Source organism: Rhinatrema bivittatum, chromosome 5, assembly GCF_901001135.1.
Source record: "Rhinatrema bivittatum chromosome 5, aRhiBiv1.1, whole genome shotgun sequence".
Classification (NCBI taxonomy): domain Eukaryota; kingdom Metazoa; phylum Chordata; class Amphibia; order Gymnophiona; family Rhinatrematidae; genus Rhinatrema; species Rhinatrema bivittatum.
Window position 1 is genome coordinate 40,963,854 of NC_042619.1, and position 26,299 is coordinate 40,990,152.

Sequence of the window (26,299 nt, forward strand, 5' to 3'; positions counted from 1 at the left end):
TAACATTTAGGAAAAGACTAAAAACTTGGCTTTTCAAAAAAGCATTCCCAGGCCCCGATTAAAACCTCCACCCTTCAGCACAAATGTATTCAAAAATTGGATCAAAATAAGAATCCACCAACCACAAACTTATACTCAGCACAATATTATCATCACTCACAACTGTGTCATATCTATTCACTTGGGTGTCATATTTATTCACTTGGCTATATTTATTTACTGCGTCATATCTATCCACAGTCATATTTACTCACGTTGTCTCATTTACTCACAACTATGTTACTTGATGCAACTGGCTGATATGTACTCACTTTGCTATACAATTATGTTACTTGATGAAACTGTCTGATTTGTAAATATCTCTTTATTCACTCTCTCCCCCCCTTTTCTGATCCTAGTTAATTTTCCCTGTTTTATTGTAACTTTCTCACATCCTTATTATTGTTTTACTGTATTTAAAGTTGCAATTGGGAAATTTGTTTATTATGTTACACTTTACCCTACACACATTGTTAGCTGTAAACCGGGTTGATGTGATATTAGTCATGAAACTCGGTATAACAAAAACAATAAATAAATAAATAAATAAATAAATATTCTTCCAACTGGGTGAGAACACGTCTTTCCACGTGTAGGCAAGATAGACACCAGTCAAAGATTGTTAACATCAGTTACCGCTTTACTACCATCTTTACTTATAGGTCTCACTTGCTTTTTTTTTTTTTTTAAGTTGCAAAAGAACTGACCCTTCCTGTAAGCAATTATTCACCATTAGTGGAATCACAACCACCAAAATCTCACTTAATGCCTTAATGTATGTGAATAGGCAAGGATCTAAAGGAGACAAAGTTACCTTTAATCCTGCGGTAACCTTGCTAATCCCAGTTCAAGCTACATGGTCAAATTCCATCCATATCTTATCTAGTAATGCTAGACATAGTTCATTATAATCACAACAGTTATATCTACTTCCTAACTTACCTTGCACTTTAAGTATTTTATCATCAAAGCCACTACAAAAGTATCACAATCTGGTAAAATCTCCATTGTCCTTGTTAGCTCCTTTGCAAAAAAATGTTACTGTTGTGATTTATTCACAGCTGTCTCTATTTTCTTAATAAAAAATAACTTTAGCTTTTGGGCAACTATAATCATGCAAAAGGATATTATAAGCTAATTTATGCTCCTCACATCTGCTGTTGCACAACTGCTTTTCTGCCCTATGAAGCAGCTGGCAAAACACAATATTAATTAAACCATTTGGCACACCTACTTTCAGCTCGTGACCATGCTTCATATGGGGATGCCAAAGTATTGGAGAAATTGTATTTATTTATTTTTATTTATGTGCTTTTTATATACTGTTTGGAACGGGCCTTCACAACGGTTTACAAATAACTTACCTGATAATTTCGTTTTCCTTATTGTAGCAGATGGACTCAGGAACAGTGGGTTTATGCTCCCTTGCCAGCAGATGGAGAGGGAGCAAGCTGACATGACAGTATATATAGCCCTGCAGTGACCCCAGCTTGCTAGTATTCTTTTCAAAAGCAACTGTAGCCAGACTAGCAAAAAATGTGATTAAAAAAACATGATTAAAAACAGATTACCAGACCTGTACTCAACCAACCATAAGCACTAAACTCACGTAAGATTCTAGGTACCCCAAGCTAGAGACTGGATGAACACTTACCAGTAATCCTTTGGGACCCAGAGCCCCACAGGAGGACTACTGACATACACATGCGGCAGCCAAGAGTGGGAAGCTGAGTCCATCTGTCTACACTAAGGAAAACAAAATTATCAGGTAAGTAATTTCTCCATTTCCCAGGATGTAGTCAAATGGACTCAGGACCAGTGGGATGACCCAAAGCTACTCCCCAACAGGGTGGGAGGCCGCCCTCATGTGCAAAGGCTGCATCCTCCCATGCCTGCACATCCAGATGATAAAACCTTGAAAAAGTGTGTAAAGAGGACCACGTCGCAGCTCGTAAGATATTGATAGCAGACAAACTAACCTCTGCCCATGACACTGCCTGAGCCCTAATCTGAGTAGGCAACGGCTTTCCAGCATACACATATGCGGCTGTGACTACCTCCTTAATCCAACAAGCTACGGTAGCCAGCAAAGCAGAAGCACCCTGCTTACTCCTGCCTTGGAGAACAGGTGATCCGTCTTTCGAAAAGGTTCAGAGACCTCCAGATACCACACAATAAATCGCTTGACATCCAAGGAGCACAAGAGGAGTTACTCTTCTGCATCCCTAACCTTATCCAGGGATGGCAAGGAGATGGACTGATTCAAGTGAAAGTCTGAGACCACCTTGGGCAAGAAGGATGGCACAGCATGAGCTGTAACGCCCCCGGAGTCACCAGAAGGAACGTCTCCCAGTAAGACAAAGCCTGCAGCTCAGAAATTTGACACGCTGAACATATAGCCACCAGGAACAAAGTCTTCGGGGTCAACAACCGTAAAGAAAGTCTACGCAGTGGTTGGAACATAGGGGCCTGTCAAAAACATCCAGCACCAATTTAAGACTGCACAATGGAACTGCTAATCTCGAGGGACGCCTAAGATGCTTCACTCCCTTCAAAACATGGACCACATCAGGATGAAACGACAATGAAACACCATTTACCAGGCTGCTGAAACAGGCAAGAACCGCAACCTGCACCTTTAAGAATTAAGGGCCAATCCTTTATTCAATCCATCCTGCAAAATATCCAGAATGAGAGGGATCTTAAGTGAATGAGGCAGAACACCCCACTCCTCACACCAGGCCTCAAAAACTCTCCAAACCCGCACATAAGCCAAGGAAGTGGAGAACTTGTGAGCTCTGAGTAAGGTGGCAATCACCGCAGAGGAATAACCATGCTTTAACAGGTGAGCCCTCTCAAGGGCCAAACCGTAAGACAGAACAAAGTCAGTTCCTTGTGAAGAACTGGTCCCTGCTGCAACAGATCCATGTACGGTGGAAGACAAAGGGGGGCCTCCACTAGGAGTCTTCGCAAATCTGCATACCACGGATGTCTGGGCCAGTACAACGCCACCAGGAGAACTAGCCCCCTGAGGCCTTCGATCTTGCAAATTATCCTGCCCAGCAAGGGCCACAAGGAAAGGCATAAAGCAATCTGTCTTTCAGCCGCACCTGTACGAGAGCATCTATTACCAGGGACCACGGCTCTATCCTGCAACTGAAGAATCAAGGAACATTTGCATTGCAAAAAGTTGCCAGCAGGTCTAGAACAGAAGGCACAGCGATCTACTATCATCTGAAACACCTCAGCTAACACCACCCACTCTCCTGGGTCCAGATTCTCCCTGCTGACAAAGTCTGCTCTTACGTTGTCTTTTCCTGCAATGTGAGAGGCCAAGATCATCTGCAGATGACCTTCCACCCATTCTATAAGCTGGTCTATTTCCTGTGACACTTGCTGGCTCTTGGTTCCTCCCAAGCAACTGATGTAGGCCACTGTCATCATGACATGTGACATCATGTAAATCGCTTTATCCTGCAGCCTGTGGCTGAACTGCAAGCATGCCAACCATACCATCTAGGTTTCCAGGCAATTGATGTTCCAGCAGGACTCTTCGGCATTCCAATGCCCTTGGGCCATTATCTCCAGACAGTGAGCCCCCCAACCGTGGAGACTCATATCTGTCGTGAATACCAACCAAGTCTTAGAGGACAAGGGAACTCCCTTTCTCAGATGATCTGCCTGCAGCCACCACTGGAGGCGGGAGCAGATTTCCATCGGCAAGTGGAGTTGAACTACATAATCCTGAGACTGCAGGTTTCAATATGATAGCAGAGAGCGATGAAGAGGACACATATGTGCCCTTGCCCACGGTACCACTTCCAGGGTAGCCGACATAAAACTGAGCACCTGTAGGTAGGACCACACCGTCTGGCATATGGTGACGCAGTTGAGACATCAATTTCTGGATCTGAATTTCCGGTAGGAAATTTTTGTCATGTCCCATGTTGACCTGGACCCCAGATACTCCGACTGGGATGGCTGAAGATTGCTCCTGCAATAAGGAGACTACCTTGTTTGTCACCAGATGGCTCTCTTCCCGAGACTTGGCTCAAATCAGCCAGTCATCCAAATATGGGTGCACCAGGATTCCTTCTTTCCGCAAGACCGCTGCTACTACCACCTTGGAAAATGTTCTGGGAGTGGTTCTGGGAGTGTTCTGGGAGTGGTGGCTAGACCAAAGGGTAGTACCCGAAACTGTTAATAGCGCCCTAACACCACAAAGAGTAGAAAGCGTTGGTGTTCCAATCAGATGGGAATATGAAGGTAAGCCTATGACACATCCAAGGAGGTCAGAAATTCCTCCGACTGTACTGCCTTATCACAGAGCGAAAGGTTTACATGCAAAAATGAGTCACCTTCAAATGGCGGTTGAACATCTTGAGATACAGGATGTGACCAAAGGAGCCCTCCTTCTTAGGCACAACAAAATAAATGGAATATTGCCCCATACTTTCTGGAGACGTGATCTCGACCCATCTCTGATAAGAGAGCGAGAGACATCCCCCTATTTCCTGTTCTGGAAGGTGGGTTGGCAAACCATTGGGAAGCTCGGGAAGGTTCACCACCCAAGCCTGCTCTTTTCTTGGACTGTCAGGGATGAAAGGACTAAGACTTACCAAAAAGCCTAGTCCACTGAAAGGTCATCCCTCTGTTGAGACGAAAACATCTGGTAGCCCGGAGCTGACCCCTCATACCAAAGGGGCACTGTAACTGCTCCTTATCCTCTGGCAACTGAGGAACTAAGATTTGCCCCACTTACTGGCCAGTTGATCCAACTCACTCCCAAACAAGAGCGAGCCTTTAAAGGGCATCTTGGTAACATTAGCTTTGGAGGCTGTGTCAGCTGACCAGTTTCACAACCAAAGTTGACACCTGGCTGCTATCAACAAAGCCACTCCTCTGGCTGAGTTCCAGAGCAAATCACAGCCTGCATCTGCTAAAAAGGTGGAAGCAGGCTCCATAACCGCTCTGGAATTCCCTCCAGACTCAACCCCCGAGAGAGGAGACAAGATCACGCCACTAGGGCAAAACAGGAAGCAATCTGTAAAGTCATCGCCACTACTTCAAAGGCTTGCTCAAGCATAGCCTCAATCCTTCTATCATGTAAATCCTTCAAGGCCGCTCCTCCCTCTACGAGGATGGTCATCCACTTAAAGTCGGCACATACCAGTGCATCCACTTTGGGAAAATGCAAACGCTCTCTCACCAGCTAGATCCAGGTATTACAGGCCTTCCAACATCTGACCCTCTTTAAAATTTGCCTCCCAGATATCCCATTCCAGATCAATCAATTCCTGAATGGCATCCATCACAAGGAAAAAACAAGAGGCTTTACTTAAGGAAACCAAAATGGGATTCTTCCTCAACTCTGACATAGCATCTGAACCAGGGACACCCAGTTGTTTCAAGGTCTGAGAAATCAGGGCCTGCAGTTCATCAATATGAAAGAGCCAGAACATGGTGCGATAAGATTCCAGCCCTGGAGAAATTTCCCCATCTTCCAGGGAATTAGGATCAACTCATCATCAATGCCATCCGAATTCCTGTCGGGAACACCCGTAGGGAACAGAGGCGAGCTCCGGTGCTTAAGCATAGAGCTGGAAGAGGGAGGAGACACCAGCTGAGGGTTCGACCGGACAAGAATGTGGGAAGAGGAGGACTGCGTCTGAAGAAAGGCTTGTAAGCCTTAAAAAAAATTCCACCCAAGAAAAAAGCAGCCGAGTCCAGACCAAGCCCAGAAGGAACCGGAACTGGTCCCACAGAACTGCCCTCGCCAGTGGAGGAGCCAGTTAAGGGAGAACAAAGATTTGGCAACCCCCCAATCAAGGCCATGACCAACCCATCATCAGAATGGGAAGAGTCAGGCTTAGCAAAATCCAAGGAAGACAACTCTCCCTGAGCTTCTGAGAGCACTGACACAAGTTTGAAGCCAGGTCAGGCTGAGAAGCAGTAATATGACAGGCAACACACTTAGGCTTCTTGCTTACTGGCGCCATCGTGGGGGTATGCATGCGCCAGAATGGCTTGCACACAAAAGGAAAATGTGCACAAAAAATAAGCGCCTAGAAGAAAGCGCGGCAAGGTGCATGTATAACTTGTGCATCAAGCTAAGCTCGGAAACAATGAAAATATTGTGCATGTAAAAAGCGCACCCAAAAACAAAGCACACAATGTGTGAGCAGAGCCAACGCACTATGCACATTGATGGCCTGTAGAGGAAGTCAGAACATGCACAGGAGCACGCAAATATGCCCGTCACAGCCTACCACGCGGCATGCAAGAAAAAAGCCTAAGTATGGGGCCTAGCCCACCGGGTGAACCTCAATCTGCCAGACTGCCCAGTTCCCCAACCGGAGCAGGAACAAACATCTGTGTAGTGTGCTGAGCACAGAGACCGAAGGAAGTCCTGAAACCCCTCTAATTGTCTGATTCAAAATAAAACTTTTTTTTTTTTTTAAACCTTACCTGAGCTCAGCACTTACTGGCTGAGTACAGAGACTGTCTCTGGGTGCGGGAGGAGAGGGCAACTGCCAACCTTACCTGAGCTCAGCACTTACTGGCTGAGTACAGAGACTGTCTCTGGCTGCGGGAGGAGAGGGCAACTGCCATCACCACTGCTCTCAGCCTCCTGCACCCACTGAACTAGTAGCTAAATCCACGCCGGGAAACCCAGCTATCGAACTAAGGCACACCGCTGAGGGACCATGGAAATCATCTCAGGAATTTTCAACTGGGGGAGGAACCTTTTGGTATCATTGCAGGAGAGTGGAGCTTTCTTTTCCTGAATTTAGAATTTCAAATTTCTCCTTCCAAAAAACTCAAAGAAATTCCCTTGGAGAGATGCATGTCCACCATCTGCTGGAGACTGAGAATACTGGCAGGCTGGGGTCACACAGGGCTATATATACTGTGATGTCAGCTTGCTCCATCTCCATTTGCTGGCAAGGGAGCATAAACCCACTGGTCCTGAGTCCATCGCTCTACATGCTATGAAAATAGTTTTACTCAACTCAGTCAACTATGTATTTACTAATTTTTCACTTGCCATCCCCACCCAGGATAGCCCCTTATCTTCTGTATGATTTTTTACCTGCTGGTGAGAGATTGTATGTGTGCACCTGGGGCAAAGAGAGAGTCTGATCTCTGGAAGCTAGAGTGGCAGACCTGGAGGAGCTGAGGCAAAAAGATGTACATTGATGAGACCTTCAGGGACATAGTAGCCAAGTCCTAAATCTAGTCTGGCAGCCCAAGTGCTGCCTTAGATCAGAAAGGTCTCCTGGTTGGACAGCATCACCCTGGTGTAGCAGGAAGTAAACCTGTAGCAAGGACCTGCTCTCCAGGTGATGTTTTGTCCTCTCGCACTGAGGACAAGTCTTCCATGGTTTCTACCCAGGAAGGAAGGGTTAGGTCGGCCACCATTGTTGGTGATTCGATTATTAGAAATGTAGATAGCTGGGTGGCTGGTGGATGAGAGGACCACTTAGTAACTTGCCTGCCTGATTTGAAGATGGCGAACCTAACACATCACCTAGATAGGATTACAGAAAGTGCTGGGGAGCAGCTAGCTGTCAAGGTACATGTGGGCACCAATGACATAGGAAAATGTGGAAGGGAGGTTCTGGAAGTCAAATTTAGGATTTTAGGTAGAAAGCTAAAATCCAGAACCTCCAGGGTGGCATTCTCTGAAATGCTCCCTGTTTCACGTGCAGGTCCCCCGGAGGCAGTCAGAGCTCCAAAGTATCAACGCGTGGCTAAGACGATGTTGCAGTGAAGAGGGATTCAGTTTTGTAAGGAACTGAACAATTTTTTGGGGAAGGGGGGAGATTTCTCCGAAAGGATGGGCTCCACCTTAACCAGAGTAGAACCAGGCTGCTGGTGTTAACTTTCAAAAAGGAGACAGAGCAGCTTTTAAAATAGAACAAGGGGAACCAGACAGTCACTCACCAGTGCATGCTTTGGAGGAATGTATCTTTGAAGATTACTAATGAAACAGGAGGGTACGGGCAGCCCAAGAAAGAGGTTCCAATAAAAGCAAAGGCAGTCCATGTGCCTATAAGTAAAGAATCACCTGAGCTAAAGAATTCCAAATTATCCATATAAACTGAAAAGAAGATTGTTAATATAAACAAAAAACGCATTTTGAAATGTTTGTATGCCAATGTCAGAAGTCTAAGAAGTAAGATGGGAAAGTTAGAACGTATAGCAGTGAATGATGAGATAGACATAATTGGCATCTCAGAGACTTGGTGGAAGGAGGATAACCAATGGGACATGGCTATATCAGAGTACAAATTATATTGCAATGATAGGGAGGATAAACTTGGTGAGGGTGTAGTACTTTATGTCCGGGAGAGTATAGAGTCCAACAGGATAAAGATCATACGAGAGACTAAATGCTCAGTGGAATCTATAAGGCCAAATTGATCAGAGATGATGAAATGCTAAGAGAGATCAGGGAAGCTAACCAAACTGGCAATGCAGTAATAAGGGGAGATTTAAATTACCCCAATATTGACTAAGTAAATATAACATCAGGACATGCTAGAGACATAAAATTCCTATATGGAATAAATGACTATTTTAGATTTAATTATTAGTGGAACGCAGGATTTGGTGAGAGAGGTAACAGTGGTGGGGCCACTTGGTAATTGTGATCATAATGACTGGAAGGGAGACAATATGTAAATCTACAGCTCTAATACTAAATTTTCAAAAGGGAAACTTTGATAAAATGAGGAAAATAGTTAGAAAAAAACTGAAAGGTGCAGCTGCAAAGGTTAAAAGTGAAGTGGCATGGACATTGTTTAAAAATACAATCTTAGAAGTACAGTCCAGATGTATTCCACACATTAAGAAAGGTGGGAGGAAGGCAAAACTATTATCAGCATGGTTAAAAGGTGAGGTGAAAGGCTATTTTAACCAAAAAAACATCCATCAAAAATTGGAAGAAGGATCCATCTGAAGAAAATAGGAAAAAGCATAAGCATTGTCAAGTGAAGTACAAGACATAAGGCAGGCTAAAAGAGAATTTGAAATGAAGTTTGCCGTAGAGGCAAAGAGTCATAATAAAAACCTTTTAAAATATATCCGAAGCAAGAAACCAGCGAGTGAGTCTGTTGGATGACCAAGGGGGTCAAAGGGGCTCTTAGGGAAGATAAGGCCATTGCAGAAAGACTAAATGAATTATTTGCTTCTGTGTTTACTAATGAGGATGTTGGGGATATACCGGTTCCAGAGATGGTTTTCAAGGGTGATGAGTCAGATGAATTGAACCAAATCACTGAGAACAGAGAAGATGTAATAGGCCAGATTGACAAAATAAAGAGTAGCAAATCTCCTGGACCGGATGGTATGCACCCCATGGTTCTGAAGGAACTCAAAAATGAAATTTCAGTTCTATTGGTTAAAATTTGTAATCTATCATTAAAACCATCCATTGTGCCAGAAGTCTGGAGGATGGCCAATGTAACCCCAATATTTAAAAAGGGCTCCAGAGCAATCCAGGAAACTATAGACCAGTGAGCCTGACTGGAAACTATTCTAAAGATCAAAATCACAGAGCATATAGCAAGACCTGGTTTAATGAAACACTGTCAGCATGGATTTACCCAAGGCAAGTCTTGCCTCACAAATCTGCTTCACTTTTTTGAAGCAGTTAATAAACATGTGGCTAACGGTGAACTAGTAGATGTAGTGTATTTGGATTTTCAGAAGGCATTTCACAAAGTCCCTCATGAGAGGCTTCTAAGGAAACTAAAGTCATGGGATAGGAGGCGATGCCCTTTCGTGGATTACAAACTGGTTAAAAGACAGGAAACAGAGAGTAGGATTAAATGGTCGATTTTCTCAGTAGAAAAGGGTAAACAGTGGAGTGCCTCAAGGATCTGTTCTTGGACCAGTGCTTTTCAATATATTTATAAATGATCTGGAAAGGAATATGACGAGTGAGGTAATCAAATTTGCTGATGACACAAAATTATTCAGAGAAGTTAAAATCACAAGCGGATTGTGATAAATTGCAGGAGGACCATGAGAGACTAGAAGATTGGGCATCCAAATGGCAGATGAAATTTGATGTGGACAAGTGCAAGGTGATGCATATAGGGAAAAATAATCCATGCTGCAGTTAGGTTCCATATTAGGAGTTACAACCCAGGAAAAAATCTAGGCATCACAGTGGATAATACATTGAAATTGTAAGCTCAGCGTGCTGCAGCAATCAAAAAAGCAAACAATATTAGGAATTATTAGGAAGGGAATAGTGAATAAAATGGAAAGTGTCGTAATGCCTCTGTATCGCTCAATGGTGAGACTGCACCTTGAGTTGTGTGTGCAATTCTGGTCGCCGCATCTCAAAAAAGATATAGTTGTGATGGCGAAGGTACAGAGAAGGGCATTCAAAATGATAAAGGGGATGCAACAGCTCCCCTATGAGGAAAGGCTAAAGAAGGTAGAGCTGTTCAACTTGGAGAAGAGACTGCTGAGGGGGGATATGATAGAGGTCTTTAAGATCATGAGAGGTCTAGAACGGGTAAATGTGAATTGGTTTTCACTCTTTCGGATAATGGGAGGACTAGGGGGCACTCTATGAAGCTAATGAAAAGCACATTTAAAACTAATCTAAGAAAATTCTTTTTCACTCAACACACAATTACGCTCTGGAATTTGCTGCCAGAGGATGTGGTTTGTGTGGTTATGTGTAGGTTGTGTAATCAGTTGCTCCAACTAGGCATGTAACAATGTTGTCAGCAGTTGCTGAGCATGCAGACCAGAAACATTGTCTAGGTCAGTGGTTCTCAACCTTTTTTTGGCCGGGACACACCTGACAAATGGTTCTCATATGCGTGACACACTGAACATGTGACCATCACGGGGCTAAGTGTAAACATGCACTCTGCATCCACAGGACTCCCCTCAACCCTCAGCAATGAGTGCAGAGCAGATCTAGGGCATAACCCGTACAACTCACCATACAAAAAAAAGATATTCTGGTTCTGATGACATCTCAGTAAAAGCAAAACAAACTCCCTTTACTACCAGGCACAATAGCCTTCCTTATGAAAAGACAGTAATTTACCACTAATGCATATCCTATTGAGAAAACACATCAAATAAGATTGATACAAATGCCTACAGGCTAGTAAAACACCTCACTTTGGTCACACACCCAGAACTGACCTTCACCAAGTACAGAAAAAACACAAATTATAAATATGGAGACAGAAACTGGAACGGAAAACCAAAAAAGCCACTCTGCATACAGTGCGAACCTGGAGAAATGGAAAGAGAAATATAGCACCTAACAGACTCAGGATTTGCAATAATGCACACAAACTAACCTGCACAAAGTTACACCTGTATTACGGAACACACGCAAACAGTAACAACCCTATCTAAGAAATACAACTATTAAACCAGGCCCTAAACACTAAAACATTTCCTATTGGGAAAACAGAATAAGCCAAGCTGCTACAGAGCCCCACACAGAAATCATTGTAAAGTTATAACAAAAATGTTACAAAGCAGCTGCTGAACAGAATAATATTCAATTAAATACTCATAAAAATTATTAAAACATGTCCAAATATCAATAAAATATTTCAAAACAGCAGACATCGCAAAATACCCAATAATTAAAATGGCAGTCAATCAAGAAAAATAAATTTAAAAAGCCACCTTTACTTACCTTCTCCAGCAACTCTCCTACTCCTTTCCCTTCCAGGCCAATAGCACTAACCAGAAGCAGCAAGGGCTGCTGAAGCTCTGTCCTCAATCTTCTTCCTTAGCACCCACAACCAGTCACTCACAACACACACACCCCCAAATAGACCCCACGACCAGTCTCGGTCTCTTTCACACCAGTCATCTTCCTGACCAGTTTCTCTCTCTCACACAGAAACACATCACCTCCCTGACCAGTCTCGCTCTCTCAATCACACTCATGTTCTCTTATATACAAGCTCTCAATCACACACAAAAGCTCTTACACCCATTCACACCAGCTCTCACCCAGGCTTCCATTCACACCCCTACACACAAGCTCTCACCCAAGCACCCATTCACACCCAATGACACAAGCTCTCACCCAGGTACCCATTCACACCCACAGACACAAGCTCTCACCCAAGTACCCATTCACACCCTCCGACACAAGCTCTCCCCAGGCACCCATTCACACCCTCCGACACAAGCTCTCCCCCAGGCACCCATTCACACCCTCAGACACAAGCTCTCACCCAGGCACCCATTCACACCCACAGACACAAGCTCTCACCCAGGCACCCATTCACACCCACAGACACAAGCTCTCACCCAGATATCCATTCACACCCACAGACACAAGCTCTCACCCAGGCACCCATTCACACCCACAGACACAAGCTCTCACCCAGACATCCATTCACACCCACAGACTCTCACCCAGACATCCATTCTCACCCACAAGCTTTCACCCAGGCATCCATTCACACCCACAAGCTTTCACCCAGGCATCCATTCACACCCACAGACACAAGCTTTCACCCAGGCATCCAATCACACCCATAGACACAAGCTCTCACCCAGGCACCCATTCACACCCACAGACACAAGCTCTCACCCAGACATCCATTCACACCCTCAGACACAAGCTCTCACCCAGGCACCCATTCACACCCACAGACACAAGCTCTCACCCAGACATCCATTCACACCCACAGACACAAGCTCTCACCCAGGCATTCATTCACACCCTCAGACACAAGCTCTCACCCAGACATCCATTCACACCCTCAGACACAAGCTCTCACCCAGGCATCCAATCACACCCATAGACACAAGCTCTCACCCAGGCATTCAATCACACCCATAGACACAAGCTCTCACCCAGACATCCATTCACACCCTCAGACACAAGCTCTCACCCAGGCATTCATTCACACCCTCAGACACAAGCTTTCACCCAGGCACCCATTCACACCAGCTCTCACCCAGACATCCATTCACACCCTCAGACACAAGCTCTCACCCAGGCATTCATTCACACCCTCAGACACAAGCTTTCACCCAGGCACCCATTCACACCCACAGACACAAGCTCTCACCCAGACATCCATTCACACCCTCAGACACAAGCTCTCACCCAGGCCCCCATTCACACACAAGCTCTCACCCAGGCCCCCATTCACACACAGACACACCAGCTCTCACCAAAAATAACTTCTTCCTTCATTGCAGGGATAGGCTCCGGTTCCGCCGTGGCTTTAATCCGGCGGGCCTTCTTTTTTCGGCGCCACGGGGATGGGCGCCTCAGTCAGAGGTCGGGTTTCCTCTTCGTCGCTACGGGGCTGGGCTCCCATAGCGGCCTTGCACCGTTGGGGTCGGGTTATCTCTTCACCGCTACGGGGATGGGCTCCCGTAGCGGCCTTGCACCGTTGGGGTCGGGTTTTCTCTTCACCGCTACGGGGATGGGCTCCCGTAGCGGCCTTGCACCGTTGGGGTTGGGTTTCCTCTTCGTCGCTACGGGGCTGGGCTCCCGTAGCGGCCTTGCACCGTTGGGGTTGGGTTTTCTCTTCGTCGCTACGGGGCTGGGCTCCCGTAGCGGCCTTGCACCGTTGGGGTCGGGTTTTCTCTTCACCGCTACGGGGATGGGCTCCCGTAGCGGCCTTGCTTCGTCGGGGTCCTACACTGCTATTCCTCCCACCCCACTCCCGGACAGTGCCATGCCTGCCTCACCGGCCAATCAAAGGCTTCCTCCCTTCTTCCTACTACCACTGGCAGGTGGCAGGGAGGAGGCTTCCGATTGGCCTGCGCGAGGGAAGGCAAAATGAAGGAGGCTTCCCATTGGGCAGTGGGGGTAGGAAGAAAGGAAGCTTTCAATTGGACCGCGGGGGCTGGAAAAAGGGAGAAGGAAAGTACAATGGGGCAGTGGGACACCGGGAGACGCGACACACCTGGCGGTGTTTGGCGACACACTAGTGTGTCGCGACACACCGGTTGAGAAGCGCTGGTCTAGGTAATATTTAAAGCCCTTCAATGATCAGCTTTCCATAACAAGCCGCTGATAACTAAAATTCTTGTAGAGCAGCAAGTTCTGACTGAGAATCTCTCAGTGTAAAATATAGAACTACTGAAGTCCACTGAGAAAACTTAAACAGCAATGTCTCAATGGGGAAGGGACTATCCTTTAATATATATAAATATATAAATTTTGTTTATATATTATCAGTATGCCTCCTCCTCTCTTACTCAGTCTTTACCAATGTTGTATGTCCCAGCTGCCAACTGTAGAGGTCTTTTCTAATTCAGGCTGGTAAGTAAAGTGCAGCATGCTCTGGTGCAATAAACTACAGTAACAGCGCAATGGAGAACAGGCACAGTTAGCTTGCCAGCTTATAACCACAGCTCATCCAATCACAGACATAAAACCAGCACAGGCAAGTTTATGGGTGGCCCCCCTAGCACAGATATGGGAGCGCCACGAATAACCAGGCGCCCGGTGCATCCATGTCAGCAGCCACCCCCGTCACTCCTCCAGATTGGCCCGGCATCGAAAGCAGTGATATCAACTAGATGTGCCCCGGCACTAAGCCACCTGATTGGCCCAGAGGACAGCGTGACTCCATCAGGGGAGGGGTAGCCGGCAGATTTTAAACCCGCTGGCTTCTCTCAGCCCAGTCTCTTTTGCCTCAGCCCAGAGCTTAGCTATTTCCTCACTCAACCCCACCTTGTGTTAGCCAGAGTTAATTGTTAACGATATCAGGTTTATGCCTATTTGTTATTTGTCGCGGTGGCAGCAGCAGAGTCCAAGAAAGCATTTTTAAAGGAAAATTAGTTCTTACCTGTTAATTTTCGTTCCTGTAGTACCATGGATCAGTCCAGACAGTGGGTTGAGCCTCCTTTCCAGCAGGTGGAGACAGACTAAAACTTGCAGGATGCCCTATATCAGGACAGAGCCTATCCTTTCACCCTTCAGTATAACGTATGTCAAAGCAGAAAACAATAAAACCAAGAATAGGATCAAGCAAGTAACCAAAAGCTCAACGGAGCAACCATAGAATAATGTAGAAGCATAGCATACCTATACGCTCTTGCATAAACTTGGTATAAAATAACCACCAAGGCTTCCAGTGTAAATGCTCAGTAATCTCGCACCAAGGAAAATATGAAATCTGCAGACCTGCAAGAAAACAAGCTTCGAGAGGACAGAAGACAGACAGGGAAGGGCGTCTGGACTGATCCGTGGTACTACAGGAACGAAAATTAACAGGTAAGAACTAATTTTCCTTTCCTGTACGTACCCGGATCAGTCCAGACAGTGGGACCGAGACAGTCCCGCTCGAAGCACTTGCCACCCAAAGGAACCGAACACTGGAGCGTGTACATCCAGACGGTAGTGCCGAGCAAAGGTGTGCAGAGATGTCCAAGTGGCAGCCCTGCAAATCTCCTGTGGAGAGACTGACTCTCCGCCCAAGAAGTAGCCTGAGAACGCAGAGAATGGGCTTTCAGACCCTCAGGAAGTGGACGACCTTGACAAAGATATGCCGAGGAAATTGCTTCCTTCAACCACCGCGCAATCGTGGTCTTAGAAGCCTGTTTACCCCGGTTGGGACCACTCCAAAGGACGAAGAGATGGTCCGAAACGCGAAAGTCATTGGTGACTTGAAGATAACGAAGCAAGACTCGTTTGACATCCAGTCGACGGAGGTCGCCCCCAGCCGTACCCGCAATCTCCTCCGGAAAGAACGCGGGGAGTTCCACCGACTGGTTGACGTGAAAAGCGGAGACAACCTTAGGCAAGAAGGAAGGAACCGTTCTGAGAGAGACCCCGGAATCAGAAAAATGCAAGAAGGGCTCCCGACAGGACAGCGCCTGAAGCTCGGAAATACGACGAGCAGAGGAGATAGAGACTAGAAAGACAGTCTTAAGAGTAAGATCCTTGAGCGTAGAGTGGCGAAGAGGCTCAAAGGGAGCTGCACAGAGAGCACGAAGGACGAGGTTGAGACTCCAAGATGGACACGTGGCCCGAGAGGGAGGGCGGAGGTGTCTAACGCCCCTCAGGAAACGAATGATGTCCCCCACCCCGGGAACTCGCAGCAGCAGCAGCCTCCTCCCAACGCTAACCTCTTCATTTTCAGCCCTCGCGGAGGCGGAGTCCCATCGGCCGCGGTTTGAACCTCTTCATTTTCCTCCGAGCCGCGCTGCAGTCTTCTTTTCTTCGGGCGATGCCGAGCGCACTAGCGTGGCCTCTTCTTGCCGCGCAGGCACCCGATACTCTCCACTTCCTCTTCCGGGCCACGGGGGGGGGGGGGCCCCGGCCCTGTGTGTGTGAGTGAGAGATGCATCTCCACTTCCTCTTGTGTGTGTGTGTGTGTGTGTGTGTGTGTGTGTGTGTGTGTGTGTGTGTGTGAGAGATGCATGTATGTGAATGATTGTGAGCCTGTACATGTGAAAGAGAGTATGTCTGTGATTGAGAGCCTGCCTGTGAGAGAGAGCATGAATGTAAGTTTACCATTGGGAACCTGTATGTGTAAGTTTGTGATTGAAAACCTGTTTGTGTGAAAGAGTATGTGTGTATGATTGAGATCCTTTGTGTGTGAGAGAAATCATGTGTATGTATGATTAAGAGCCTGTGTGTATAAGTAAGAGAGAGATCATGTGTGTCTGTGTGTGATTGAGAGCTGGTTTAGGTGATGGAGCATGTGAGTATGTGATTGAGAGCCTGTGTTTAAATGAGAGAGAGAGACCATGTGTGTCTGTGTGTGATTGAGAGTTGATTTAGGTGAGGGAGCATGTGAGTATGTGATTGAGAGCCTGTGTGTAAATGAGAGAAAGAGAGGACATGTTTGTAAGCATGTGAATGAGAGTCTGTGTGTGAGAGAAAAAGACAGCATGTATTTATGTGATTGAAAGCCTGTGTGTGTGTGTAAGTGTGAAAAGATAGCATGTGTGTAAATGCGTAATTAAGAGCCTATATAAGTGAGAGAGAAAAAACATGGGTATATGTGAGTACTGAGAGCATGTGTGTATAGGTGTGTAATTGAGAACCAGTGTGAGAGAGAGCGCTGGTATGTGACTGAGAGAGGAGAAAGTTCCAAGCAAACCACCCCGCCTCCTGCTAATTCAGAACAATCTCAGGACACCTGGATATCAAACGTTCCCAGGTATGCAGAGCAAAAAAATTTTTGTATCCTTATTTTTCTTTACTGGGTCTTTGTGTCTGCTATTTTGAAATATTTTGTTGGTATCTGGAAATGTTTTATATGAGTTTTTAATTATTGGATATTCCACTCATGTTTTTTGTTAGTACAGTTTTACTGCTGATGATTTTATATTTCTTGATTTGTTTTATAAGGATGGGTGATGTTTCTTTTTTCCTTTGTTACACTGCATACAGAGACTCTGGCTTGTTGCAGTTTCCAATTCAGTTTTTTCTGCATGCTTCTTGTTATGCGTTTTGGTCTCTTTATTCTATGTTAGGTGAGGGACAGCACGTGATTCAGGTGAGGTTTTCTGCTGGCGTGTAGTTTCTGTGTAGGACTCTATAGCAGCCTGACTTGGTCCGTTTTCCTAATAGGAGATGTATTGGTGTCTTAAGGCCTGGTGTAATATTTTCAGAGACTTATTGTACTTTAAAAGTGTGATCTTACATAAAATGCACACATTTGCTTGTATTTAGTTTTAAACATATTGTATGGCTCTCATGGAATTACATTTTAAAATATGTGGCGTTTATGGCTCTCTCAGCCAAAAAGGTTCCTGACCCCTGTCCTACAGGCAGACAAGTTTCTACAGCTGGCAACTTGAATGTATCCTTAACTAAGCAATGCAGATAAGAAAACTTTAGCAGGCCAATTGGTGCATCTTTGCCAGCATCTACTAAGTTACTGTGTTAGTGTACAGCACAGAAAGTATTGGGTTACTTGCAAAATGTAGTGTATAATTATAGACATATTTAAACATAAAAATTAATCTAATTATATATTGTTTATATACTACATTTTGCAGTTATCCTATTTCTTTCTATGCAATCCACTAGCAAAGTCTGTGTTAATGACAATTTACAGTGATTGAAAGCATACATGTAATTCCAGTTTATTTGTATGGTCAACTACATAAGCTAGAGTTAACAAAAATGAGAGAAAGCATGATCAACTTCATTTCAAGGTTTCTTGCTATGCACTTAGCATTGCTATTAAGATCTCATTAGCCCAAGAGAGAACACACACTACATATGCTGGTCACCTTAGAATAGCAGATTACCATCAGACTGCGACTAACTTTTGAAAATATTGGTAACTGTATAGAAAGAGGCAAGGTCTCTTTAAAGCCCCAATGAGAGAAACATGAACAACTCTCACATTTAGGAGTCCAGACATCTGTTCAGTGCACAGTAAAGAAACAAACCTGCTTGCAGCTGTTGAGTCTTTGATTTTCTTTCCTTCTAGAGAAGCTAGGTGTTGTTCTAAAGCATCAAGAAGACTGCTTGGTGCCTGAAATTTTAAAAGACAAGTACATGTGTGACTGGCAGTCTCAAGATAAGACCAGACAAAATTAACGAAAATGCAAATAATGCTGCAAAAGAGGTGTTAAACTTCAATGTAATTGGACATGCTCAAGCTGATGCCAAACTATTTCTTAGCTACTGACAATCGGGCCGATACAGTACAGTGCACTCCGATGGAGCGCACTGTTAACCCGCCATTGGACACGTGTTTTCCCTTACCCCTTAATTCAGTAAGGGGCCGAAAACGCGCGTCCTATTAGGTATTCCCGCGCGATTCAGAAAACAAAATGTGCAGCCAACCGCACATTTTGCTTTCAGAAAATTAGCGCCTACCCAAAGGTAGGCACTAATTTCTTCGGGCACCAGGAAAGTGCACAGAAAAGCAGTAAAAACTGCTTTTCTGTGCACCCTCCGACTTAATATCATGGCGATATTAAGTCTGAGGTACCGAAACTTTCCAAAAGTAAAAAAAATAATAATAATAATTTGAAGTCGGCCCATGGCTGTCGGGTCGAAAACCGGACGCTCAATTTTGCCGGCGTCCGTTTTCTGAGCCCGTGGCTGTCAGCTGGCTCGAGAACAGACGCTGGCAAAATTGAGTGTCGGCTGTCAAACCCGCCGACAGCCGCCGCTCCAGTCCAAAAGCTCCTCCTTTAACCTGGTTTTACCGCCGGGCCTAATTAGCATACTGAATCGTGCACACAGGAGAATGGCCTGTGTGCGCGCCAGGAGAGCGGGCATTCGCCTGTTCTCCAGCGGACTTTACTGAATCTGCCCAAATATAAGCAGTGTATTTCAACATATTAGTTTAGGCAGAAAATCATTTCCAAAATATTTTCAGAGTTTTCAATCTTTAGATAATTTTATTAAATCCTGCTATTAAATTTAAATGAAATCTGCGCACCTAAACAGTCCGTGAAAGAGCACTTTCCATTGCTGGTCCACTGCTATGGAATACTCTCCCTCAGGATCTACGGCTCGAACCAGACACTAAAGCTTTTAAGAAAGCACTTAAAACATGGCTTTTCCAGAAAGCGTTTTTGGAGTCCTAAAATCTTTTAAACTTTACTTTTATCTTGTCTTTTGGTGCCTATAATTTTAAGAAGTGTTAAGTGTATTTATTGTATTAAGTTTTATGTATTTAATTTTCATTGACTATTTTAAATGCTTTTAATAAGGCATTTTTAATCAAATTGTACACCGATGTGATATCTATCGACGATTGTCGGCATAGAAAAACCATTAAATAAAAAATAAATAAATTTAGCATATCATGCCAAGTAGAAAGAACAGTGTTTACTAACTGTGTTGCCAGTTGGGCAGTTTTCATGCCCAACTGAGCTTCTTTTTGTGAGCGACTGTGAGAAATTTCTGGCTTTTCTGGTTGCGGTATTTTGGGCTATTTTTTGGCATGTGCGGTTTTTTGGGCATCTTGCCAAAAGGGGTGCAGAGTGGGTGGGGCTGTGACCATGTAGACAAAAGAATATTCATTTTTTAAAAAAGCAATCTATTTTAAAGCAAACAATGAACAACAAACATTTTTCTGCCATGCAACCCTCATTCACTTTCTTCTTTCTTGAATTTGGTCCTTAGTTGCCAATCTATGAGAAAACACTTCTCACTGAGTCTCCTTTAGAGAACTTCCAGTAAACAGCTGGTTCACTAAGGCTTTTCTCCTACTTGGTGTCTATGGGAAAGACCAGGATAAATCAGGCCCTCCCTGAATATAATTGACAGGGTTTATAGTCACTCAGAGGAGATCTAATATTGGCTATCAGTCACTAAAAGGTTCTGAGAAATCAACTAAGCTATTAGTCACCATATGCATAATTCAGCTCACCTCTTAAGATTCTCATATTTCCCCTGACCAATGAAAAATAACTTTTTTTTATATTAACAATTTTATTTTGTAAAGTGTGTCAAAACGACAGAGCAAACGTACAATTGAAACATTATAACATCAAATTTCAGATAACATCTAGAACATTCTCTAGTATGAAATTACAGACAATAGATTTATCATGGTCCGAAATCTGCCACACCTAGGGCTCCTATCCCTCCCTGGTACATTTCCCCCCTGCCACCCGAAAAATAAAATCCTAAATCAGCTCACACACTCACCAGCTCTACAATATATACAACCCCCTTTTTCCTGCAATTGCCACCAAATTCAAATCCCATCTGCAAAATTACAATGTGCCTCATACCACCAACTCCCTCCCCTTCGGATGCAATTGGGAAGTTCTGCCTCCCTCCCTCCAGCAGCCATGTGTACACCCAGCCACACCTCTCCCTTCTGCTCCTGCTGCTAGCCTCACTCCTTCCTTCCTGCTTCTGCAGACCACTCCTCTTCCACCAGCAGCTGCTTGTACAGGCTGGGCTGCCCTGCCTCCCCCCTCAAGCATCTGCCACTGCGTTGCTGCCCCCTCCTATTGTCAGCACCACTTGGCTCACAGAACGCAAGAGCCCCATGTCAGCAGGACAGAGGGGACCCGTAAGCAGGTTGGAGCGACAGAGGGGAAGCGAAAAACCTTTAGAACAAGATAGGAGGGAGACAAGACAGGCAGAAATGAAGGAGAAGAGGGGGAGGGGGAGGAAAAAAGACTGGGAGGGAGGAAGGAAGGAATGAGAGAGAGAAAAGAATCCGCAGCTTCTATGAACCTGAGCTGGAAGGTTTACGAAAGCTGTGCAGAAGCCTTGAGAACTGATTGCTGCCGCTCACGGGTCTCATATTTGCCCACACACTATTGAAACCCATACTGTGCAGTAGACTTCCCCATCTGTACAACCCTTTTTTATTTTTTTTTAAACTGTCTTGCATTTGGTTTTTAAATTATTCCACTGAATGTGCAGGGGTCAGCGGGGCCAGTGCAAGAATATTTAGTGCTCTAGGAGAACCTTGGTCATGCACCCACTCGGGGGGGGGGGGGGGGGGCAGGTCCCCAACCTGGACTTGTTTCTAATATATTTTGAATAGCTCAGCTCTGCACAGCTCTCAGATGAACCTTATGTTATGGCAACCTCAATTTTTAGGTTTTTCTAGCATTTTAAACTTTTTTATATACATCGGTAATTTTGTCAACTTGTCTGCATGCAATGCAGGAATTTGTATACAATCATGTATAATAATTTTTCCAATTTTTGAGTCTTGGACTACTTTTGGGCTAGATTTTCTGACTGGTTGGGTTCTAAAAATAGTTGGCATCTGGCAACACTGGTTCACACTCAGATCTTTTCTTTAAGTCTGGATTGCCCATGTAACAGGGCTTCCATGTGACAGAAAAGCTCAAATCAATCTGACTTTCCAATTTGAGCTTTTCAAGAAAGGAATGCAATACTACAGGCAGGAGTGAGAAAATATTTAGAATTAGGCACCAGTCAAAACAATTTAATTTTGGGTGATTTTGTGCATTTTGTTTTGTTTTTTTGGGGGGACATAGGGTTCCCTTCTTCCCCTCCCGCTTTTGCTTTTCTAGCCTCTTTTCTTCCCCCCATCCTTTTCCTTTCCTCCCCTGCGCCTCCCCCCCTCTCCCCTCAAGCCTCTTCACCTCTCCACCTAACTGGTATCTTGCTGTGCTTGACCATACTGGTAGATTATCCTCCTGATGACTAGAGTATAGCAAATGTTGCTTACCTGTAACAGGTGTTCTCACAGGACAGCAGGATGTTGGTCCTCACTTATGGGTGACATCACAGGATGGAGCCCAATCACGGAACACTTTTGTCAAAGTTTCTAGAACTTTGACTGGCCCCTACTGAGCATGCCCAGCAAGGCACTAACCCTGCAGCCAGCAGGGGTCCCTCTTCAGTCTTATTTAAAAGCTACAGGCAGTGCCGAAAAAGAAAATAATAAAACGAACCCAACACTGCGGGGTGGCGGGGGGGTTTCGTGAGGACTAACATCCTGCTGTCCTGTGAGAACACTTGTTACAGGTAAGCAACATTTGCTTTCTCACAGTACAAGCAGGATGGTAGTCCTCGCATATGGGTGAGTACCGAGCTGAGGATGTCTGAACATGCACTAAATGTAGCCAAAGGCGTGCAACAGGGACAACAACTGGGGCGGAATTTGGTAGAGGGCATCCTGAACCCCACCAGGCAGGCGGAAGGGTGTTGGTACGTCACGTCGTAAATAGGTTACACAAGACAGACTGGCCAAAGATGGAATCTTGTCTTCCAGCTTTGTTTAAGCAATAGTGGGCTGTAAAAGTATGGAGAGAACTCCAGGTGGCAGCCCAGCAAATGTCAGGAAGCGGCACAGATCGAAGGTGTGCTACTGAAGTCGCCATGGCCCTCACAGAGTGTGCTTTAACACGGTCTTGGAGTGGAATGCCCGCTTGCTTATAGCAAAAGGATATGTAGTCCGCTGGCCAGGAGGAGAGAGTCTGCTTACCCACAGGCTGCCCCAACTTGTTAGAATGGAAAGACACAAATAACTAAGTGCTCTTCCTGTGGGCAGCTGTACGATTTAGGTAGAACACTAGAGCTCGTTTGCAGAGCCTGCTCACCTGGATTGGAATGGGACCTGGGAAAGAAGGTAGGTAGTATAATGGATTGATTGAGATGAAACTCTGATACTACCTTAGGTAAGAATTTAGGGTGAGTGCGAAGTACCGCCCAGTCTTGCAGAAGTTTAGTGTAAGGCAGATAGGTAACTAGGGCCTGCAACTCACTAACTCTGCGAGCCGAAGTGATTGCCAGAAGGAAAATCACTTTCCATGTGAGAAAGCGAAGTTCACAGGATTGGAGAGGCTCAAATGGTTGTTTCATGAGCCAACCCACAACCAGGTTGAGGTCCCAAGAAGGGGCAGAGGACGAAGTGGAGGCTTGAGGTGAAGCAAGCCCTTCAAGAAGTGTGTTACAAGGGGTTGCACTGAGATATGGACATCCCCGATACCTTTATGACATGCATTCTAATGGAGGAAGTTTTGAGACCTGACTGACAAGTGCCAGAGATAGTCTAGAAACTTCAGGATGGGACAGGTAAAAGGATCAAGGGCCTGAGAAGAGCACCATGATGTGAACCTGTTCCATTTGTAGGAATACGATTTTCTCGTGGAAGGCTTCCATGAAGCTATCAAGACATGGGAGACTGGATCAGAAAGGTTAAGTGGCGGAAGGATTAACCTTTCAACATCCATGCTGTCAAGGACAGGAATACTTGCAGAGCGCTGCAAGTATTCCTGTCAGGAATACTTGCAGCGCTCTGCAAGTATTCCTGACAGGAATTTTCCTCACGGAATTATTAAGTTAAATTGCCCCACAGGGCTCCCTCTGTTAACTTTTTTCAGTCCGCAGTACTCCGGTAAGTTTTTACCCGTTTTCAGTTGATTACCCTCGAGTTTAGCCCTCGCGGCCTACTGGCCGTTGACCGTACAGCGGCTCGATTTTTCTATGGCCATGGCGTCGGGGTTCCATCGGTGTCCGGACTGTACTCGTACCATGTCCATTGCAGACCCGCATAAAGTCTGTGTAATGTGTCTTGGACGAGAGCACGATGTCTTGACCTGCACCAAATTTGCCCTAATGACACCAAAAGGTCGCAAGGCCAGAATGGAGAAGATAGGACTTCTCTTCCGTGCTCAAACCCCGACTCCGTCCATTGCATCGACATCATCGGAATCGGCACCATCAACGTCGCGCCAGCATCGTCCACTGACAGATGACCGCCCGGCGTCGATCACTTCCTGGCCTTCGACACCCTCTTCTCCCCTGGCACAGATATCAGAAGACTGAAGAGGGACCCCTGCTGGCTGCAGGGTTAGTGCCATGCTGGGCATGCCCAGTAGGGGCCAGTCAAAGTTCTAGAAACTTTGACAAAAAAGTGTTCAGTGATTGGGCTCCATCCTGTGATGTCACCCATAAGTGAGGACTACCATCCTGCTTGTCCTGTGAGAAAGCCGTGAACTCTATATCTTCCAGGCAGGCACCAGGAGTAAACTTAATTGGCCAGGGGGCCTAGAAATTTTAAGTTCACAAGTATAGAGTTAACAAGCAGCTGAATAATAACAGTACCCAGCTATATTTCTAGAACTTAAAAATCAAGCTTTGTTTACCCCAGATATCCATCATAAACAGAAGCACTGACTGTCTAAAAGATTTCTTTATAAAAATCTTATGCTATCATCCTCTGCATATAAACCACTGAGAAGTGACAAATTGTAGTGGATAATATGCTGGCAAATTTGATCATCAGTTATTTTTGTTAAAGTACCAAATATTGCTCAGCTAACATATAACTGTAAATCAAATTTAGGTCTTTTGGTTTTAGATTTATAGGCCCATTTTTCATGTTTGAGTTTATCAATTTAAACAAAAAAAAGTCATCATCTGGCTTCCCAATATGACCAATGGGGGGGGGGCAAAAGAGTACAATCACCCCCCTTACTAAAACTAACACTTCTTTAGCGCTACTCAATGCACACAGTACTGTAATGGCTGTAATGTGGCCTACTGGCACTGAAGATCTTAGACTAGGGTCATCTTCCCATATACCTAATCAGCTGGCAGAAGGGAGAAAAAAGCACCAGTGCCTCAGGCCACATTCTCTTCCTTTGTGGCTTGAGATCCTCCTGCCGCTTTGAATTATGTGATACACTATGGTGTTCCAGTGGATTCAAAGGGCAGTTGGACCCTAGGCTGTAGAAGAGGATGCAGACCAAGGTGCCATTGCTCTCTTCCTCTTCCTGCTGCTGGTCAATTAGTGGAAGAGAAATATTGGGAAAGGGCAAGAAGGATGAGGAAGAGCAGGGATATAAAAATGTGATTATGCATTCTGGACTGTGGCTGGAAGATTGCAGGGGGGCTAGACAAAAAAAAAACCCCTCACAATCCTCTTTATTAGGTATGTTGGACTGTTGAATAGATGGTTATGCTAAGTTGCCAAAATCAGAATTCTAGTGTTTTGGGTTTTTTTAACTTTTTGAGACTAAACAATGAATATTTTATTTTAGAGTAAATTAAATTACAGAAAATTTATGTTACAACATTACAAGTGGAGTATTTGAATTAAGTGGCAAAGGTACCCATTTACTAGCTTGTGCACACTGTGAACATACAGATAAACAATGATTTTTAGCACCCTCTAAGATCGCTTAATTAGTTGGAAAATAAGTATCCAAATTTAACATTTATTAATAGTAAAAAAGAGAAATCCTAACTTTACTACCATGTACCAAATTTTTAGTTACCGTACTATATATATATTTATATGTACTATATGACAAATTTAACTTTTTTCCTGCATCTCCTGTTTTAATGTAAACCGGTATGATTTGTATATTATACAAGAATGTCGGTATATAAAAATTAAAAATAAATAAATATATGTTATAATCACAAATTCACAGACTAGTATGAGGCCAGAAAAGCATTAGGTTATTTACATGGGTGGAAAACTTATCAAATTGTAGCAGAAAACAATTTATATTTAATATTTGTATACAAAGATTGAGAACTCAAAAGCACAAACTGCAACAGATATAAAGCTTCAATTTTCATCCAGATCTACAGAGACGGAATCTGTCATTCTTAAAATAGCAGATTTCAGATTTGCTTGTCTGTTAACATAGTTCTACAGTTTAGCTCAGTCTAATTCCTATGTTATCAAATAAATCAAATATTAGCATAATCCTGATTATGTATTAATTGTTAATTTTCCTCTTTTGTATTATGGTATAAAAGCACACTATGATTCTGTATTGTTTGATCTTTATATGTATAAGATTGAAACTAAAAGATTAAATTGAAAAAAAAAAAAAAAAAAGATGGGCA

General features: G+C 44.5%; 1 protein-coding gene across 5 annotated transcripts in view; it reads right to left on the bottom strand.

The window, feature by feature from the left end:
* Window positions 1-26,299, bottom strand: part of PICALM (phosphatidylinositol binding clathrin assembly protein) — a 502,282-nt gene that overhangs the window by 246,096 nt on the left and 229,887 nt on the right. For all 5 annotated transcript variants that reach the window (XM_029602251.1, XM_029602252.1, XM_029602253.1 and 2 more), the window contains exon 9: window positions 18,427-18,512. In XM_029602251.1, coding sequence (XP_029458111.1) covers window positions 18,427-18,512 — 86 coding nt within the window. The remainder of the gene's footprint in view (window positions 1-18,426; window positions 18,513-26,299) is intronic.